Source organism: Leuciscus leuciscus, assembly GCF_965113295.1.
Source record: "Leuciscus leuciscus genome assembly, chromosome: 10".
NCBI classification, from domain to species: domain Eukaryota; kingdom Metazoa; phylum Chordata; class Actinopteri; order Cypriniformes; family Leuciscidae; genus Leuciscus; species Leuciscus leuciscus.
The window spans coordinates 22,217,156-22,239,134 of NC_138734.1; the positions used below are offsets into that span (position 1 = coordinate 22,217,156).

Genomic DNA, 21,979 nt, shown 5'->3' on the forward strand with positions numbered 1-21,979 from the left:
AAAGCTTATTTGACGTGGCAGTATATTCTACAGTAAAAACTGTACCCAAATCAAGTCAACAAGATGTTGTCTTTCATATTTCGCCTGACTGTAACGTTGTTTTCATGAAATATTAGGGCATATTGTTAATTTGCAGTTTAATATGTTGCTTATACAAATATCGATTTTTACTCATCTCAGTATAGCAATACAGTTTGCTAAAACATCATCATTCATTCACACACGCAATTTAACTTCTGGCAAAGATGAAGTTGACGATAGGCTATTGACTCGCGATCTTCGCAGTAGGCTAGTGAACGCACCGGAGAAATGCACATTTATTAAGCTACATAGTTTTTTGTTTTGGATGGTTTTGTTTAGAACCAGCTTTCTGTAAATATATTTCACATTTTTTAGACATGTGAGGCGAGTAGGCTACGGTCTGGTTAATGATGATCTCCAGTTCAAGCACCCTATTGTTGTGATTGCTAGCCTATATTTACTTTAAATCCAGGAAATTTGTTAATGAAAAAATTATTAAAATTAAGATACAATTGATACAAAACGAAATTCGTTTTAAAGAAAGGATTTGTAGTTTCTGTTTTGAGGTCTCTGTGAAAGTTTGAAAGTCTTTTAGTGCGAGAGCGCTCGCGTCCATAATGGAGAACTGTCACGTAATATTGTTTTTTCCTCATAAATGCGAACACGAAAAATAAAAGACAAAAGACTTTTAAGTAAAACTTACTCCGAAATTGTGTCCTCGGCGGAATTCGCTCTTCAAAATGCTGCCGTTTGTAGTCTGAGTTCCTCTGAGGAAGCATTCTTCCTCGCTGTCCAGAATCATCTGAAGGACGTCTTTACTGGAGAAGCGTGCCATACTCAAAACGCGATGAACTATCAGTAAGTCTGATGAAGAAACTGTGTTTTTATGGCATTGATCGGGGGGCGTATGCGATCACCTAAACTATTTACCATTTGAATAGCGCCGGGGGCGGGGCGGCCTCAACTCATTATAGAGATAATGAGGCAGAAGGAAAAACAGTACCTCTCCTTGCTTTCAAACGGATTACATGAGTTGAAAACATTAGTTTTTTATATAAATTACTTCATTTAAAAGAAGAGATTTCAAGCTTCATAAAGACATATATCACGTGTCTGTGTGAGAAGTATTCGGTGAGTTACAGTTAATTTTCGGACGCGTTTCAGAATGGACTACACTGACAGAGAGAAGGCAGAACTCGCTTCGTGTTTATTTTTCTTTATTTGGCGAAAAGCTCAACACTTTGTTTTTATTATGAGTATACACAAAAATAATACACATTTAACAGAATCGATTGATGTACGAAACTCCTATGAAAAATCAAAGTCAACAGAGTATTTATGAGTTTCTTTTACACTGAAAAAAAAAAAGCGAGCTGGTATCGCCGGCGATACCGTAGACCTCAGGGGGTTAATAAATCAAGGTTATTGGTCTTGTTTAGTGCATAAACATAACTTAACCCTTTAAATGACATCTCTACTGTTCATAAATTGTCTGTATGTACTGTTATTTTTGTTATTTGCCTTTTTTTTTGTTATATAGATATATTTTTTTCTTCATTCTATTTATTTGTATTGATTAATTTTCATTGAACTTTTTGATACACAATGCCCTTTTATGGCTGCACTTTGTTCTGCACTATGTTCCACAACTTTAACCCTTTTGCGCTGTTCGTTTGCGGTTTACAGTCAGGCTGTTTGGGGTCTGAGAGACCCCAGGCAACAAAATTTAATTTTGTAACAATATATATATTTGAAGCAAATCATTTTACTGTGTATTAATTTTTTTACTCCACATTTGGACATTTTTACTCCACAAAATGTTTAAAAAAAAAGAAAAGAAAAATTCTCCAAAAAGAAAAAAAAAAATGTATGTAAAATTCGCCTTATAAAATACCCACATTTCTAACTTTCATTCATGGGGATAACATGGATAATTTGACATGGTTTAGTGTCAAGTACAAAAAGTGCCTAAACTTTGACAAAAAGTAACTTTTATTATTATAATTGTGATTTCATAATATGTAGATATGAATACAACTGGAAAAACTTGTGAAAAGATGTCTTTCAGTTAGTCAAATAGCAAATAGTTCTGCAGTCATCTACTGGTTAAAGTGATCATTTGTTACTTTTAAAACAGCATTTTCCAAAAGATGGGCAAAAATCTTACACTAAACCATGTCAAATTATCCATGTTATCCCCATGAATGAAAGTTAGAAATGTGGGTCAAAAAGACCCTGAACAGCGCACAATGGTTAAGGCAAATGGATTTGTTGTTTGTTGTGTTTTCATATTCAAGAGATTATAAGCTTGATGCAGTTTTTTGGGGTTTGCATCAAATGTTCTTTGACTTTTATACATAATAAATTTGTTTATGAATAAAGATTGATCTGTTGAAAGCAGTTACAGTATTTTGAGATAAATGCCAAATGTTCTCCTCCTATTTTACATTGAGGGGGTGCATACAACATATTTGCCCACCGGCAACTATAGTTGCTGAACATTCAAATATGATTTTCAAGAAAAAAAAAAAACCCTGGGGAAAATAAATGCAGAACATGTTCACATAGGACACTATTAACACGATTATATGCATGAAACCATTCAGAAAAATTTGGACACAAATGGGTTAATGTAATCTGATTCCCTGTTGGCTCTCAAGGTCCACTTTGTCTGTGATTTTTGCCATGCTGCGATCATCTCAGTGATCTCTCCCATCCTGATCTTAGTTTCACTTTCTCTCGTTCATTCCTCTCTCTCTCTCTCTCATTTTCTCTCCTCTCTCATCCTATCTTAAGTCGTGTTTGTAATGTTTTTCGTTTTGTTTGTTCCGGGTGTATATACATATATATTCTGTGTGAATTGTAGTTCGATGTAGTAATTAGTTCAATTATTAAAACCATTATATGCTTGATTGTCTCTGTTTTAAATGCTCATATAACCAAGTCAATGATTTGTTGATCCTAGCTACAAACTTTACGATTTGTTACTTTTCAGTAACCTAAATTTTATAAGGACAGGAGAATGGTTTCACGGCCAGAAGCTATTTTTCCTGAAATTATAAGAAGTGATAACTTTATTGAGAAGTTGATAGGTTAATCTTACGGCGTTTGCTGGACAAACAACTGTTTGATAATTACATTAATTTCCATTAAGGGTTATCTCATATAAATCGATCTGAAATAAGACTATTGATATATGAATGAGGAATTATAATTCGTTGTAATTGATTATTCATATATAGCCTACAATCGATCTGTTTTCAACTTCGATAATTTAATGTAACTGTAATATGCAATATATTAATCATATTCATGATTAATTATTAAAATTCCCTATAGATCATTTGAGCTAATGCGTTTACGTTACATGTTTGGTGGACGAATTTTGGGGCATTTCAAACTTTCGTTTTGTGAGAAATTCAGTTTCAATCTGTGTATATGGTTATTAATAATTTTTGTGCACGCACGTTATGAAATTATAAAATTGTGAGATAAGTCGCAAAAACGCGAACTCACTCCTAACTGACTGAGGCAAAAAGCCGAAGTCAGCAACGTTACATTTTAACAAATTGCTAAAATATGCCTAGACAATTTTAGCACTGTTAAATGCTAAGTACACTGCAGTATTAATATCACAAATGTCCTGTTAGAGACGAAAGAATCTCTCTGCAGTTGATACATTTCTAATATTTGTTTTAAATCGCTGTGAACGAAGAACTCTCACACACGTATTACCGGTATAAAATCGGTACACACACACAAATGTTTCACACCTGAGAAAGACAAAGACACTCCCCTAATTGCCCTATTAGGAGCGATCAGGCCTTATTATTCTGAGCAACCTTGCACAAAGAATGAGGAGATTTAAAAAAGAATGGCTTTTAGATTGTTTGGATTTATTTACAACACAACATAATCCAAAGATAAACAACAAATGACAAAAAAGCACATTATTGAAAACAATGATCCAAAGACAGAAACCTTTGTGCCATTCCTAAAAACATTGTACATACCTTTCATTTCCAAGGTGTTTGATTTTCACTTTACCATGTTCATGTACAGAGACTCATGTGAATGTTGAAGTCAGCAGGACTCATCCGTGGGGCATCTGGTTCCTGTAAAAAAACTTGTGAACATACTGATATCAAGAGAAACTATAGGGCTGCACGATTTTGGGAATACATTTTAGATTTTTTGGTTAAAATTGCTTTTTAAAATCCACAGAATACACACACAAATGTTTCCAACAATATATAATGAACAGGTTTGTTGTGCCTTGTAGGCATAGGCTACGCGCAGTGCTGCATAAAATAATAATAACAATAGCCTATAGCAGCCTATAAATCTTCCAAAAGATTTCAGTAACAACTACGTTAGAGAAAAATATATTGATTATCATATGTTACTTCAAATGTTTCCATTCGTTATGATGATATGAAATGAGATTAGAGTAAAAACATGAAGCCTTTGTTTGGTGCGTTTTGCTTTTCAAACCCACAGCGCGCTCTAAAATATGATACATTCAAACGCAGAGCGCGCTCCAAAATATGATACATTCAAACGCAGAGCGCGCTCAAAAATATGATACATTCAACGCAGAGCGCACTCTTTCTGCCTGTCACCACCAGAACATCGAAGTGCTGGTCTCCTGAAGCTGACGAAGCTCTGAAGTACTGTTTTGAGACAACAGATTGGGATGTGTTCTGTGAGGAATATGGGGATGACATTGATGGCCTAACAGAATGCATTACTCACTACATCAATTTCTGCTATGACGACATAGTACCATCAGTTGTGATTCGCTGTTTTCCTAATAACAAACCATGGATTAATAGCAGCTTGAAGGGTTTGTTGAATGAGAAGAGAAAAGCTTTCAAGGAAGGGGACAGAAACAAAATTAAGGAAATCCAAAAGTTACTGAAAGGCAAGATTAAAGAGGGGAAAGAAGCATATAGGCTGAAACTGGAACAACAGCTGCAGCAAGATGGAGTTAAGCAGGTATGGGATGGAATGAGGAAGATCACAGGCATGAAGCAGAAGGGTGGTTCATTGCCTGATGGTGATCAGAGTCTGGCTGATGATCTAAACAGATTCTTCAACAGATTTGACTGTCCCACACCATCTCAGCCTCCTCCATCTGGTCTATTGGCCACAGCTGCCTCTTCTCCATCTCCCCCTCCTTTTCCCAACACTCCTGGGATATTATCTGCTCATAGCCCCCTCTCCACATCCCATAGCAGCCCACCAACAGCCCCGCCTATAGTTCTTCATCCAGCTCAGGTCAGGGCGATGCTGGGTGGTCTGAAGCCAAGGAAAGCAGTGGGGCCTGATAACATCAGCCCCAGATTATTGAAGACCTGCTCTGCAGAGCTATGTGGTATTCTAACACACCTGTTTAACCTGAGCCTGTGTTTACAGATGGTTCCAAGGTTGTGGAAAACATCTTGCCTGGTCCCTGTCCCAAAGAAGAAAAAACATTCCACCGACCATAATGACTACAGACCGGTAGCACTCACCTCACATGTCATGAAGACATTTGAGAGACTTGTCCTCTCTTACATTAGGACTAGTGTGTCAAATAAAATGGACCCCTTACAGTTTGCATATCAGTCTAACATCAGTGTAGATGATGCCCTCATCTATATGCTGCAGAGGGTTTATACACATCTGGACACCTCTGATGCATCTGTGCGGATCACTTTTTTTGATTTCTCAAGTGCCTTTAATACCATCCAGCCTCGTCTGTTAGGGGAGAAGATGGGAAAGATGAAGGTGGATCCATCATTGGTCTTGTGGATTTTGGATTATCTATCCCTCAGACCACAGTATGTGCGCCTACAGAACAGTGTCTCAAGTACCATTCTAAGCAGCACAGGAGCACCACAAGGAACTGTGCTAGCACCGTTTCTGTTTGCCATCTATACGGCGGACTTCCAATACAACACTGATGGTTGCTTCCTGCAGAAATTCTCAGATGATACCTCAGTGGTCGGCCTCATCAACGGAGACGATGAGGAGGAGTACAGAAGAACAATCAGCAACTTTGTGAAATGGAGTGCGGACAATAACCTACATCTCAACACCACAAAAACCAAGGAGATAGTGGTGGATTTTAGGAGGGGGAGGAGGAGAAGAATCCAGCCAACACCAGTCACCATCAGGGGCAACGAGGTGGAGCAGGTTGCCAATCACAGGTACCTGGGTGTGCAGCTGGATAGTAAGCTGGACTGGAAGAGTCATATGGAGGTGGTGTACCGTAAGGGGCAAAGCCGACTTTATTTTTTAAGGAGGCTGAGGACATTTAACATCTGCCAACCCTTGCTCTGCAGGGTCTATCACACAGTGGTGGCTAGTGCTGTGTTTTTCGCTGTGGCATGCTGGGGAGAGGGAGTTTACACAGCAGACAGAAACAGAGTTGACAAGCTCATCAGGAAGGCCAGCTCAGTGGTTGGGGCTGAACTTGAGACGGTCCAGCAGGTGGCAGGGACCAGAGCATTAAACACACTAGGCTCAATACTGGACAACCCCGCACACCCTCTCCACTCCCTGAAGGTGATAAACAGAAGCACCTTCAGTCAAAGACTGATTGCACCAGTATGCAAGACGGAGCGGTACAGGAAATCCTTTATACCAGCTGCTATAAGACTCTACAACGCACAAAAATAACCTTTGTCTCTTTTATGCATAGTTTGCTATAGTAGTTTGTTATATATATATATTTTTTTTTTACTTAATAGGTCAGGATAAAACTGAACTAATATGTGGTGTTATGTCTGTCATGAAGCTGCTGTGACACTGTAATTTCCTGTTAAAGGATCAATAAAGAACCTACTACTACTACTAAAATATGATACATTAAATCGCAGAGCGCGCTCCAAAATATGATACATGAAACGCACGGCGCGCTTCAAAATATGAAACATTATGGTTACCATATTATACATATCTACGTTTGAGCAGATATCCACAAACACAGTATAGTAAACACGGGTCTAAATATTATAATATTCACCATATATCTAGCAACAGTTCAAATGCAATGTGAAGTGCAACAATAACATAAACTAATAATTAAGAATTTCTTACCTTACATCTTTCTTGTCTTCAAATTGCGTTCTTCTTCTTCTGAGGTAAATCCAATGTAAGCTCACGGCGTCTTCCAAACTCGACGAAAAGCAGAGACTTGTGAAGTTTTTTGGTGCTTTGTTTTTGAGGTAACGAGCACGTTCGCGTTCCATGTGGACAATTTGCATGTCAATCTATTTTGCGCGCGTGGGCGTGGTCGAATTAAAAATAATGAGCAAGGGTTTGAGAAGCTGGACATCTTGTTGGTTTTATACATATTACTTAAACAGAGAATATTTGTTTTCAGTTTGAATCCGATCATTTAAAAGTACACACTTAAATGTTTATAAAGGTATATGGCTCATAAATGTGTGACAAGTATTCGCTGAGTTTTGTTTCAGTTTATAGACGTGATCAAGAAAAAAAAGTTCACCGCGACGGAGAGGCAGAAAGCACACCCTGTTTATTTTCTTTATTTTACAAAAGCACAATGTTTTGATTTGATTGTAAGTGGACACATACACAAGTAGAAATATCACAGATTCTTTTTTCATATTTCTTTTTTCTGTATGACCATAAATGACGGAGTAATTTAAGTTTATTGTGCTACTATGTGAAGAAAATCCAGCAAAACGTTATGAGTGCCTGTGGAGGAAGAAGGGCACAAAGGGAAAAAAGAAAGAAGAGGAGAGGGTGGATGTGCAGTTCCTCAGAGGGAAGGACCACTTCACTGGCGCTGGGAGCACCTGTGATGGATCACTTCCCTCAAATCCTGCTTCTTTTTTCTCTGGTCGTGCCTTCTCCGCAACCTATTTCACGGAGGAGAAGGAAGGATTCCACAGTGGAACCTATTCCACTGGTTGCCTGGGCGCAGAGTCAGACCTGCGCGGTATGCATGATTTAAATGCATGATTTTCCAGCCACGGCTTCCACGGAGGTGCTGAAAAGCTCGGACAGCGAGACCAGGGCATCGAGGCAAAAGCCAATCTCTTTCTCCCTAATGTCTACAAGGTTCACCCACAGGTGTCTCTCAGTTGCCACCATCTCCACCAGTGATTTACCAACTGCGGCGGTGGTCTGTTTGTTGGCGCGGAAAGCCAGGTCAGTGGTGCGGCGCAGCTCGGATACCGCAGTGAAGCGCTAGCCTGTCCTGCTGCCGCGTATGCCCTGCTGTTCAACCACTATGTGTTCTTAAGCGGCTTTGTAGGCAGGGCCGGAGCTTTTAGAGTACACGTAAATCACCACGTATCCATGCTCATGCACCCCCTCGACATTTGCTTAGTTTGCATGCCTATGTCGGTGGATGTGGGCTCAATACAGCTCAATTCCATGCCTTCTCAAGCTAAGTGTGGAGGTCGGGAAGGAATGGAAGGCTCACAGGAGCTGGAGGGTTATGGCCGGAAATAAACTGTTCATCTAACCTGCCACGAGTAGTCTCTTCTCTAGCGCACTCCCACAACAGTTTGAGCCTGTCTGAAGCATGCTCCATAACCCCCAACAGCTCATTATACTCGGGGCAGGACGGCCACGAGGGCTCAGATGACTCGTCTTCTTCGCCCTCAACAGCCATTTCCTGCTCTACCTGGCATGGTGCCAGTAGAGCACTGTCTGCTGAACCAGAGAATGCATTAGATGCCGCATCCTCATCAGCAGAGCGCTCTTGTCAGTGGCTGAAGCGCGTGAGAAAATGTATTCTTCTCTCAAACTCTTCAGCCAGCTCCATTTGTGATCCCCACGACCTGAATCTTCTCTCCTCCTCAGCGTGAGAGGGACCCTTGCTGCCGGGCACAGATGCTTGTCCCTCTTCCCTCAAGAAGATAGACAAACAAAAGCGGCGCGTCCTTACAAGGAGACGCTCACAGTTCACGCAAATAGCTCCCTCAAGAACTGAGAGTGTACGTGTTCATCGCCCAGACAGTGAACACAAAAGTCATGTCTCTATAGTAATTGTTATTATTTATGGCTGCATGTATAGCAGAATTCATCATAGTTGTATCACTGAAACATACAAACTTGGCAAATTGCTTGCAAAATAAGTAGTAAAGGAGATTCAAATCAATTAAAATTAAAAGTTTAAGAGATAATCCCCTGGTTTCACAGACAGGGCTTAAGACTAGTCCTAGACTAAAATGTAAGTCTGAGCTGTTTCCACTGAAATAAACTTGCACTGACTGATCTTAAAAATATATCAGTGCCTTTTTAGTTTCAAGATGCACATCGGTAATGTTTTTTTTCTAAGCATGTTTATAAAAATTACTTAAATGTCCTAATTGATCTATGGTCTAATCCTGGCTTAGTCTAAGCCCTGTCTGTGAAACCGGGCCTAAAAGTTTTTCATTAACCTAATTTATCTTGAGGCTGGCAGGGGTGGGATTGCCTTAAAGAAGGTCCTGGTTTGTGTGTTTTGATTCACTTGAGACACGTTGTTTTATTATGATTTACTGATATGAAATATTAACCACACCCTCTAACGTTTTTAATTACGGAGTTGTACAACATACAACAGTATGTTGGCTGGTGAGTATATAAAACAAGGCTTAACTCCCACCTCACATTTGGAGTGGTTGTTTGCCAAGCAGGAGAAATGCATATTAATATTTTATTGACAGTGACAACACTGTGTATTACCATACTTTTTCCTGCTGTGTGGGGGGTTAATTTAGGCACATGCATCCTCCAAGGTGACCCTCAGCCCCCTGCTCTCTTCAAGGACGGAGACTTCATCATTGGAGGGGCTTTCACCATTCATTACTATCTAAGGACAGAGAAGCACACGTATACTAGACAGCCACAACCACTGGAGTGCAGTGGCAGGTTAGAATTTAATATAAAATGTAATACATTTTTTAACTGAGCAGTCTTGAGTGGGTTGTTATTTTGCAAAATGTATGTTCATAACTGTCTTTTTGCTTAAGTTAATCAGAATCAGACCATCAAAACGTTCACATCCTTATTTTTTAAAATGTTAATTAGTATAATTTTAAAAAATAATTAGTTTTTTTGTGTGTACTTCAACAGCATGGACTTCAGAGAGCTGCGCTTTGCTCGTGCCTTGCAGTTCGCTATCCAAGAGATAAACAACAGCTCTGATCTCTTACCGGGCATAACATTAGGGTACCATATATATGACTCTTGTGGCTCTGTGCCAATGGCAATCAAAGTATCATTTCAGCTTGCCAACGGACTAGATCTCATATTTAACGACACTGATTCCTGTGCAAAATCAGCTGCAGTTCTTGCACTAGTTGGAGAATCTGGTTCCACACCATCTATAAGCATGTCAAGGCTTTTCGGTCCTTTTGGAATTCCACAGGTGTTTGCTCAGTAAAACTATATTCTAGTCTTCTAAGAGATTTCCAAAATAAATACAAATGTGGCGCTGTGCCAGAAACTCAAAAACCATTGTATTTTTGCCATAACACAGGTGGAAAAACTTTGAAAACATTTGTTAAAAGGACCATCTGTCAACATTTCTCACAAGACATATAATGAATGTATTATTGTAATAGGATCAAAAAGGTTTACTTAAAGTCCTTATATGTTCGGAAACATTTTATTTGAAATGTTTTCTTCCCCTCTTGGTGCACTATAGGTGAGTCATTACGCAACATGCGCGTGTCTCAGTGACAAGCGGCAGTATCCTACTTTCTTCAGGACCATCCCCAGCGATCACCATCAAGCAGCCGCACTGGCAAGGATGGTCAAGCACTTCGGATGGACGTGGATCGGGGCTGTGCGCAGTGATTCAGACTACGGGAACAATGGCATGGCATCATTCCTGAAGGCTGCGGAGGAGGAGGGAATCTGTGTGGAGTATTCTGAGGCCTACTACAGGACCCAGCCACGCAGTAAACTGAAAAGAGTCGCTGATGTCATTCGCAGATCAACGGCTCGTGTAATAGTTGCCTTCTTGGCCGCAGGTGACATGAGATTTCTCTTAGAAGAGCTGAGTCAGCAGCCTCCTCCTCCGATGCAGTGGATTGGCAGTGAGGCGTGGGTTACAGACCCAGAAATGCTGCGGTTTAATTTGTGTATCGGTACTGTAGGCTTTGGAATCCCGCGGTCTGTTATCCCGGGATTTCGTAAGTTTTTACTTGATCTGTCTCCAGAGCAGGCGCTGAAATTTCCCCTGCTGACAGAATTCTGGGAAAGCTCATTTAGCTGTAGTCTAAAACAGCAGACAGGTTCTTCTACTGGTATGCCAGCATGTGATGGCACAGAGGACCTGCGCGCATTACAGAACCCGTACACAGACACGTCCCAGTTGAGGATCACTAACATGGTGTACAAAGCCACATATGCTATAGCACATGCTATCCATGGCATTGTCTGTAATGGAAAGTATTGTGACAAAAACATAAAATTTGAGCCCCGACAGGTACGTTTGCTTATCGTGGAATTCTTTTTTATTTTTTTTTAACAATACGTTTACTAACGAGAATTTAAAAATTCTCATTAAAATACAGCATTATTTATTTACTTTTTGTGTAGAACTACTGTATACTGATTATCAGCAAATAATTTTAGTCACAACCACGTCATCACAATTGATCTGTATCTTGTCTATCATGCAGGTTTTTGATCAGCTCAAAAGAGTGAACTTTACAAAAAACAATTATTCTGTTTCATTCGATACCAATGGAGACCCCATGGCCACCTATGAACTTGTGAATTGGCAGCTTCAGGGAGACAGTTCAGTTGATTTTGTTACAGTGGGTCAATATGATGCATCCCAGCCTAAAAGCCGAGAATTCAGTCTGAACAGAGCTATCTTTTGGTATGATGGCAGTGAAAAGGTATATAAGGTGTTTATAAAATGTGATTACTTACGAGTGTTGTGAAATACCCATGTTTTTGTATATTTCTGAAGACATATTTTCTTCCAACAATATAAAAGGACAGGGTCATACATTTATGTCCTACACTTCTATTAAATCAATTAATAAAAAAATTGTAAAGTGTATTATTCATAAAAATAAAAATAAAATAAAAAGTCATTTCTGACTCTGATGCTGTTTGTCACCTGCAGGTGCCTGTGTCTGTGTGCAGTGAGAGCTGTACTCCAGGTTCTAGGAAGGCTGTGCAAAAAGGAAGACCTGTCTGCTGTTATGACTGCATTAACTGTGCAAAAGGAGAAATCAGTAATGAAACAGGTAATATGTTTAGACACATTCTTCTGGATAAATCACAGATGGTTCTGAGCAACTAATAAATGAACTACTGAAACTAATAATGAACAATATGAAACTAAAACGACATAAGCTTAATTTAAAATGGAACTATAGGCTATTTAGAGGTGGATAAACACAATTTAGAGGTGGATAAACGCACTTTGGAGGTGGGTAAACGCTATTTCCGAATTTTGGGAGGTGCGCAAACGGCGTTTACGTGCGTTTAGCCTCCACTACATCCCTGGTTCTCAGCCAGTGACATAAAAGACAGTTTATCATAAAGAAAAGAAAAATCTAGTTAAAAACTCATGCACAAAGTTCTTACAAATCTTGGGTAAGATGGGGTAAGAATAAGATGCATTTTAGTTTGACTGTTGACCATAAACGGCACAAAATCTCAACTTTTGATGAATGGCTACTCTATTTTTAATTTTGTCACTTTATGTAAATATCAACATTTGTAAGATTATAGTCATATAGTCATAGATTATGTCAGTCATAAAAGTTTTGAGGTTAATTTATCTAATTTTGAAATAGTGACATTAATGACAATGTCAAAATAGTGACATTGTATTATTGTTGAACATCAACATTTTTTGTTTTTCGGTTTGGTAATTGGGAATTTGTGGACAGATAAACGTTTTTGAATTACTGAAATTTTTTTTATTAGACTCATGGAGTAAGATTGCCAGTGTTTTGTACAGTATTACCTTATTCAGGATTAGTGAATGTTTGCACCTTTTGTAATAGTACCCTCAATTGTCATTAGTGTGAAAAGATGGATCTCAAAATTAAATATGCAAAAGATGCTGGAAAACCAAAGAGTATGCAGGACCTGCAGGTTTTTTTTTTTTTTTTTAAATAACAGTGGGCAGTTTAACTGTTCATGATAAACAAGGCTCATGAACAACTATCACAAAACATAAAAACAGTGTTAATAATCAAGGCATTAAAACAGTCATTGATCATCCAGGTAGTAAACTTTTGAACTGGTTAATTTGTGTAAATACAGTCATTTTGTTATGTGGACTATATGTAAATATCTGTTTTGTTAAAATAATTATTTAGGGTAGTACTAAATAAAAACATGATGCCATATTTCTTTCTTTATTGTTTTACAAAAATGAGCACCATATCATAGATCCTGCTTTTTCGATTGAGTTGATTTTTCCTGTTTGTCTCCATTTTCTTACTGTGGTTCATGAATGACTATTAAGCACTGATTTCTTCATCTTCCAGATTCTTTAGATTGTCACAAATGTCTACCTGAGTACTGGCCCAATAATGAGAAGGACAAGTGTCTTCCTAAACCAGTGGAGTTTCTCTCCTGGGATGAGATCCTTGGGATTATCCTGGCTGCTTTCTCTATTGCGGGCTCTTTAGTGGCTCTGAGCATGGCTTTAGTGTTATACAAAAACAGGGCCTCTCCGATAGTAAAAGCCAACAACTCAGAACTGAGCTTTCTGCTGCTCTTCTCACTGACTCTGTGTTTCCTCTGTTCACTTACCTTCATTGGTCGGCCCACTGAATGGTCCTGTATGTTGCGTCACACAGCATTTGGCATCACTTTTGTCCTCTGTATCTCTTGTGTTCTGGGGAAAACAGTAGTGGTGTTAATGGCTTTCAGGGCTACACGTCCAGGAAGTGATGTTAAGAAATGGTTTGGGCCTCATCAACAGAGACTCAGTGTTTTTGGTTTCACTCTTGTACAGGTACTGATATGTGTGCTTTGGTTAACAATATCTCCACCATTTCCTTACAATAACATGCAACACTACAAAGAAAAGATCATTCTAGAATGCAGTTTAGGATCATCTGTTGGTTTCTGGGCTGTACTGGGTTATATTGGCCTCCTAGCTTTCCTTTGCTTTATTTTAGCTTTTCTGGCCCGAAAGCTCCCTGATAACTTCAATGAGGCTAAATTAATCACATTCAGCATGCTCATATTCTGTGCTGTTTGGATCACATTTGTTCCAGCTTATGTCAGCTCTCCAGGGAAATTTACTGTAGCTGTGGAGATATTTGCCATTTCAGCTTCAAGCTTTGGTCTGATTCTCTGTATTTTTGCTCCTAAGTGTTTCATTATTATATTTAGGCCAGAGCAGAATACAAAAAAACACCTAATGGGCAAAGTACCATCAAAAGCCCTCTGAGTCACACAGTGCAATCACTGCAGTGGTGCATACAAACACTCACAAATGACATATTCTGTGATTCTAACCCATCAGTTGTTATACTTCTTTTTTTCTTAATGGTTGTGCTTGTAACAGTTATGAAAAAAAAAAAAAACAAGATGGAAAAATATATAATGAAATCATAAGTGTCAATTTATATATTTTTTAAATTCTCTTTACAATTCTGTTTTCACATGCCAACTTTGATACTTCATTTTATAAAATAAAAGGCAAAGTCTATTAAGTCTGTATTTATAATGCATTATAAGTTTATTTTTATTTTTATGCATTATAATACATGCATAATGCCTTACAAACAACCTTATAATATGTTGTATCATCTGATAAATAATCACAATACTTACAATACATTATAATACTTACATATTTGTAGTTATAACATTTAAAAGTACAATGCATTATAACAAAATGAATCAGTATTTATAATGCATCATAAGGGCATTCTTAATACATTATAATGCACGCATAATGCCCTATAAACAACCTTATACACAACACGCACAATGCAATATTTAAAGCGTGTATGGGAGATATACAAAATGGCTATATAGCGCCACCGTGGCAACAGGACAGCTAAACTTTTGAAAGAGCACCTCAAGGTCATTGTGTCATATCCTCCAGGTGGAGTACCCATGAGCTTCTTCAGAGGGCACTCCATTTGTCTCTGCGTTAATATTAAGGACTATATTCCCCATTGCTCCAATATGCCTGGACTCATTATGGCTTCATTCAGTACACCTGTGTATTGTTACCTTGTTAGCTCTGGGATCCCCACAGGGATCCCACCATAGACATGTATAGAAAGGCTAGATGGCTCAAGGCGGAGTCAGCTGTGTCGTCACTTGGCGGCCATCTTAGGTCAGGAGACTGCGCTGCTGCTCCCTGCTGCTGTGGACGGAAGGTGAGTGACATACGCCAACTAAAATGCTCGTAACTTGCTGAATTCTTGACGGATTTACAAACGGTTTGGTTTATTACAAACCTTATTAACGTGGCTATGATATGTGCTGATGCCGATGTTTAAATTGTAGCTTCACGTTTTGAGAAACGCTTAACATTGCAGCGTAGCTGTGTGTTTCATGGCTGCCCTCTACTCTAAAGTGATACCACAGTCGACATTTTCAATTATTAACAGGTTTCCTGAGACCAACAACGTTTCTTGACAACCTAATCTTTTGTCTAAATGTCATTTTGTGGATGTGGTTGTATTTATTTGCTGGCTAGCAGTGAAGAGGTCGTAAGTGAGTCACCAAGCAATTGTAAATTGGTGGGAGAGGCAGGGTTAGTCTTTCGTTTCAACATAGCTTTGAGTTACACATGATTTCCAAGTGGTTTGGTTTCTTAAAAACATCTTTACATTTGGATTACTTTGTTGGTTTTTTGTTTACAGAACTTCTGATTACGCTTGTGGAAAATGCCTGATTTTTGTGCCGCCTACGGCTGCACCAACGCATGGAGCCTCCAAACCAGAACGCGTGGGATCACCTTTCACAAGTAAGAAAAGAAAATATTATGACTATTATTAGGATACTTAGTAATACAAGTTCTGCTAGGAATAGTGTAACTGAGACAACATTACAAGATTGGCTACATATATTTGCATACATGCAGTACATAGAATCAAAATGATAATATATTTTATACTGTATTTTAGTCCATACCCTCAATGTTGAAGGAAATAAAGGTGCAAGGTTAACAATCATTTATATCTGACTACTATTTCTCCCATTTGTAAGGTTTCCCAAATGCAGCGAGCGCCGGAGACAGTGGGAGCGTGCCCTGAGAAGGGAAGGTTTTGTATTGGGAGCTGTATTGATTATATTGTATTGATGGAAAGAGTTTTGTGTCCAATTGTGTCTTAATGTTTGTTTTTTTTTTTATATTTTTTTTGTTTTTTTTTTAAGTTTTTTCTAATTGTGTGCCTTTGGACCTAAGTAAAAAAACAAAAAACAAAGACCCATCTCTTTTCTCTTTATTTTACAGAATGGCAACTTGAGACAGATTTATATTATACATAAATTTACACATGTATTTAATAATGTAAATATTAGTAATAAACTAAATTGCACTATTTCATGTTTCATGTACCTTATAAATATTGACATCATTACTGTGTGTGTGTATGGGTATACCTAGTACTTTACCTGTCTAGTCTACTTAATATACTATTTTCTTAATAAACTCCGTGGCTATAATTTTTCACAAGTATGCAGTTAAATAGCCGCATCCCTGACGTTTATGACACACCAAGCTGTTTGAAAATCGGTTGAAAATTGAGCAAAATATAGTTATTTCAGCACTACATGCACAATAGACTTTAATGTTATAACTGGACGAGCGGTCCTGTCCTAAGATGGCCGCCGTGTGACGTCGTCGGGTCCCATTGGCTCTCAGCGCCGGTAAGCTATCTAGCCTTTCTATACATGTCTATGGATCCCACTGCCAGCGGCTGCTCTTCCTGTAATGGCCGAGGCCATTTTGTGTGTTTGGGCCGCACACACACTCTCAGCTCATGAGTCTGTTCCAGAGCCCACTATAGCCCATGAATCCACTCCAGAACATGCTCAGGCCCCAGAGCTCCCTGCCTTTCCTGTCTCGACAACGGAGGTTGCCCTTGAGTTCCCTTTATGCCCTGATGCGACCACGGCGCATCGTGGAAAAGTTTTTGGGGCAAACCTGACCTGTTGAAAAGAGATGGTATTCATCCCTCCTGGGATGGTGCTGCTCTTCTCTCTAGTAATATGGCACATAGTCTTAGAGCTCAAACATGACAATCTGGGGCTCAGGTCAGGAAGCAGACAGACTGGCTAAACCGACCGTCTGCTAGCGGCCTCGCGTCACCAAGGTCAGATAAATCCCATCACATAGAGCCTCTTTCACCTAGCTATCATCATATAGAGACTGTGTCTGTTCCCCGAACTTGGAAATCCCAAAAACTTTTAAACCCATCTAAGGTTAAAAATGTAATTGATGTTCAACAAATAAAAAACAGCTATAATACAGATGAGCAAATGCTAACGCTTGGGTTGCTGAATATTCGATCGCTTACTTCAAAAGCACTCATTGTTAATGATATGATTTCAGATAATAACCTAGATGTGCTGTGTTTGACAGAAACCTGGCTAAAACCAAACGATTACATTACTTTAAATGAGTCCACCCCACAAGATTATTGTTATAAACATGAGCCTCGTCTGAAATGCAAAGGGGGAGGAGTTGCTGTAATTTATAGTAATATTTTCAAAACCACTAAGAAATCAAGTTTTAAATATAATTCTTTTGAAGCATTGGTGCTTAATGTAAAAATATATAGTATAAACGATAAATCACGTTTGAGATTTGTGCTGGCTACTGTATACAGGCCACCAGGGCACCATACAGACTTTATCAAAGAATTTGCAGACTTTCTATCAGAATTAATATTGACTGCAGATAAAGTACTAATTGTTGGTGATTTTAATATACACATCGATAATGAAAAAGATGCATTGGGATTGGCATTTAAAGACATTGCAAACTCAATTGGAGTTAGACAACACGTGTCAGGACCTACTCATCGTCGTAATCATACTCTAGATCTAATATTATCACACGGAATAGATGTTGATGCCGTTGAAATTCTGCAGCAGAGCGATGACATCTCAGATCATTATCTAGTCTCGTGTAAATTACATTTAGCCAAGGCTGCAAAGCCGACTCCGTGTTTCAAATATGTTAGAACTATCACTTCTGCCACTAAAGATTGCTTTATTAATAATCTTCCTGATCAGTTTCATCATCTCAGCATCCCGGATAGCTTAGAACAACTTGATATTGCAACAGAAACTTTTAACTCTCTCTTTTCCAGCACTTTAGACACCGTTGCTCTGTTGCGCTTAAAGACGATTAAAGAAAATAGTCCAACGCCGTGGTACAACGAGCACACTCGGGCCCTTAAGAGAGCAGCCAGAAAAATGGAGCGCAACTGGAAGAAAACAAAACTAGAGGTATTTCGCATTTCATGGAAGGAGAGCTCGATTACTTACAGAGAGGCTTTAAAAGCTGCTAGATCTGCTTATTTTTCAACCCTATTAGAAGAAAATAAACATAATCCTAGGTATTTATTTGAAACGGTGGCTAAACTAACGAAAAATAAAGCTTCAAGCACCGAAGTTTCCAAGCAACATAGCAGTAATGATTTTATGAACTTCTTCACTTTTAAGAGTTATTGTAATGCTCTACTGGGTGGTTGCCCTGCACGCTTAATTAACAAACTACAGCTGGTCCAAAACGCAGCAGTTCGAGTTCTTACCAGAACCAGGAAGTATGACCATATTAGTCCGGTTCTGTCAAAACTGCATTGGCTGCCTATTAAACATCGCATACATTTTTAAATATTGCTGATTACTTACAAAGCACTAAATGGTTTAACTCCGCAGTACTTGAGCGAGCTCTTAACGCATTATAGTCCTTCACGTCTATTGCGATCTCAAAATTCCGTCCAGTTAATAATACCTAGAATATCAAAATCGACTGCTGGCGGTAGATCCTTCTCCTATTTAGCACCAAAACTTTGTACAGTCTTCCTACCATTGTCCGGGAAGCAGACACACTCTGTCAGTTCAAAGCCAGATTAACCCTCTGGGGTCTGAGGGGTTTTTGGGGTCCTTGAGATGTTCTGACATGCCCTGACATTTGTGCTTTTTTCAGTTGCTTATAAACATATTAATGGCAAAGGTATAATTACACTCTATTTAGCACAAACAGGGCTACCATAATATGTGAGCAACATGCATGTACATGTTTGTATTTTTGAGAGAATAATGTTTATGCATGGTTATTGAAAAAACTAAAAACTAAAGTTTCTGAAATAAGGCCACAAAACACATACTAAATATGTGACAATAAGGCCTAGAGTTTTTTCTTCAAAATGATGTGAAGATCATCCTGCCCTTATCATTCACATAACACAATACATTGATTTAAATCTTGTAAAACACTTTTTGTTTGTAAAGGCAATATGCACAAGGGGCGTCAACAATTCAACACCATCATGCATATTTAGTGATTCACACCTGAGGAGACAATGGGGCCCGCATACTTAATGAGCCATTCATTCAGGTGTGTCACCTATAGCCACAAGAAAGAATGCAAGAGCAATATATATATATATATATATATATATATTTTGTAATAAGGATCCACTGGAGGCAAGTTGAGAGATGAGAACCCATGTGCAGTTTATTATAACTAAAACAAAACATGAAACAAAAATATGGCGTGGCATGAAAACAAAAACCAAAGCATGAACATGAACTTTGCACAACAGCAGACTAGGGATGGCTGACGCGAAACAGTTGTTCCGAAGCTTGCGAGATCCCGAAGCGCAGATGTTTCGAAACACTGATCCGAAGCGTGATTCAAAACACCCATGTCACGTGACTATGGCCAAACGAAGCCTCGAAGTGTTTCACTAAGTGTTTCATCAGGTGTGGTCCGCAGAAACAGCTTTTGATTGACACGGTCGGGAACAGACCACACAATCGCGCACATCTGTATAAAAGTGAAATCAACGCATATTGACCTCGTGGGTTTTTGTGAGAGGAGTTTGATTTTGAGATTTTTGGTGATATAGTGACATAGTGCGATTTGATTAGTTGTAGGCTATTTAGGCTTACATTTAAATTTACACAACATTGACTGATAGGCTAGAGACAGACAGAGTAGGCCTATACATATAGTGACACATTAATAGATACATAGATATAAATATATATAGACAGCTAGATTAATAGATAGATACATATATAGATAGATTATAGAAACATATATAAATACATAGATAGATTATAGATAGATACATATAGATACCTACATAAATAGATTATATCTAGATACATATCTAGACACATAGATAGATTCATATATATAGATAGGCCTACATAGATAGATAGATTTAGATAGATAGATAGATAAAATGGAGGCTCCCCAGAAGAGATGCCGTACATCTGTGGTGTGGGAGCATTTCCGTTTAGAAATCCCAAATAAAGTGAGATGTGTGTATTGTGATCGGCAGATAGCCTACTGCAACAATACATCATCCATGATGCGCCATTTGAGGAGAATTTGAAATTTGCGTATTTGCCCAGAACTCATGATCCACTAACTTACTGGAAAGAGAGAGCAGTAATCTTTCCTCATTTGTATGTCAGCTAAAAAATATCTTTGCACGTCAGCAACAAGTGTCCCTTGTGAGAGGATTTGTTCAAAGGCTGGAGAAATTATCTGTAAAAAAAGAAGTAGGCTAAGTCCATCCACAGCAGAGAAATTAATATTTTTTAATAAAAATCTCTAAAAAAGTGAGACATTGTGGCTTGATTTCTTTTATTAATATTCATTTTCCAGGACCAAAATAACATTATGCACAGTGAAGAGCCTATAGGTTACAAGCTTCACATATTAGAAAAATACAATAATAAAAAAACACTTTTTTTTTAATGGCTCGTCAAGGTTGTTTCAGATCAACACCTGCAAGTGACCACTAGGTGACACCGTTGAGACGGGTGTCGGATTGATTCGAAGCCTCGAAACAATATGGCCCATTTGGTTCAACTGTTTCATTGCTTCACGAAGCCTCGATCTGCCCACCACTACAGCAGACTACAGGAAACAATACTTGACAAAGACACATGGCAAACATGAGGGCTTAAATACACAGACTAATGACAAAACAAGGGACACCTGTGAACAATGATCAGACAATTAACCAATGACAAGACATGGCAGGATCACATGACAAACAGGGAATCACATGACAGACATGGAAACAAGACATGACAAAGAAACATGACAAGAACAAACCCAAAACGTGACATATATATATATATATATATATATATATATATATATATATATATATATATATATATTCATTCTACCACAGTTGGAAGCATGTCAATTTATTTTTTTATTTTTTTATTTTTTTTACAAATTTTGCTTGCAAATTGTATAATATCCAAGGAAAACATGTCTAGTAATTGTGCAGTTAATTCTCATACTGTGTTTTCAGTTTTGGAATATGTATCCTCTCCCCAAATTTGTCAATAATAAAACACAATAAAAATTATTTAAAGAAAAGGCTTATATTTACCTTTTAAAATTTGTTTACATCTACCTTGTAAATATATATTTTTTATTAAAAAGGTTACAATTACAACAACAATTGAAGTGTAATCTTTCTTTGTAAAAACTAAAGTATACATTTTATCATACATATTTCAAAGTTAAGGATTCATTACTTCGAATATAGCCTACATTGACAAAACATACTATATTTAACATATTAGCAAAAATTGGCAAACAAAAGCTTATTTGAAGTGGCAGATATTTTACAGTAAAAATGTGTAATCTATCCAAAACTAATCAACGAAATGTTGTCTTTAATTTGTCTGTAACATAGGTCTTTCGTTTTTATTATAAGGAATATAAATGTTAATTTGCAGTTTAAAACGTTGCTTATACAAATACATTTTATTTCAACATATTTCA

At 38.1% G+C, this 21,979-nt stretch overlaps 1 protein-coding gene and 2 long non-coding RNA genes across 3 annotated transcripts in view; all 3 read left to right on the plus strand.

The window, feature by feature from the left end:
* LOC309508652 overlaps positions 1 to 21,979 on the plus strand; it is a 179,230-nt gene that overhangs the window by 153,935 nt on the left and 3,316 nt on the right. The window lies entirely within an intron of this gene.
* Positions 10,106 to 14,410, plus strand: LOC309508358 (extracellular calcium-sensing receptor-like; the record flags this gene model as incomplete). Its single annotated transcript, XM_082182956.1, has 5 exons — positions 10,106 to 10,399; positions 10,679 to 11,464; positions 11,661 to 11,882; positions 12,116 to 12,239; positions 13,497 to 14,410. The coding sequence occupies 5 exons, from the start codon at positions 10,106 to 10,108 to the stop codon at positions 14,408 to 14,410; spliced, it is 2,340 nt and encodes a 779-aa protein (XP_082039082.1).
* Positions 15,236 to 16,523, plus strand: LOC309508569. The gene is made up of 2 exons (XR_014209557.1): positions 15,236 to 15,946; positions 16,189 to 16,523. It is a non-coding gene; the product is annotated as an uncharacterized lncRNA (long non-coding RNA).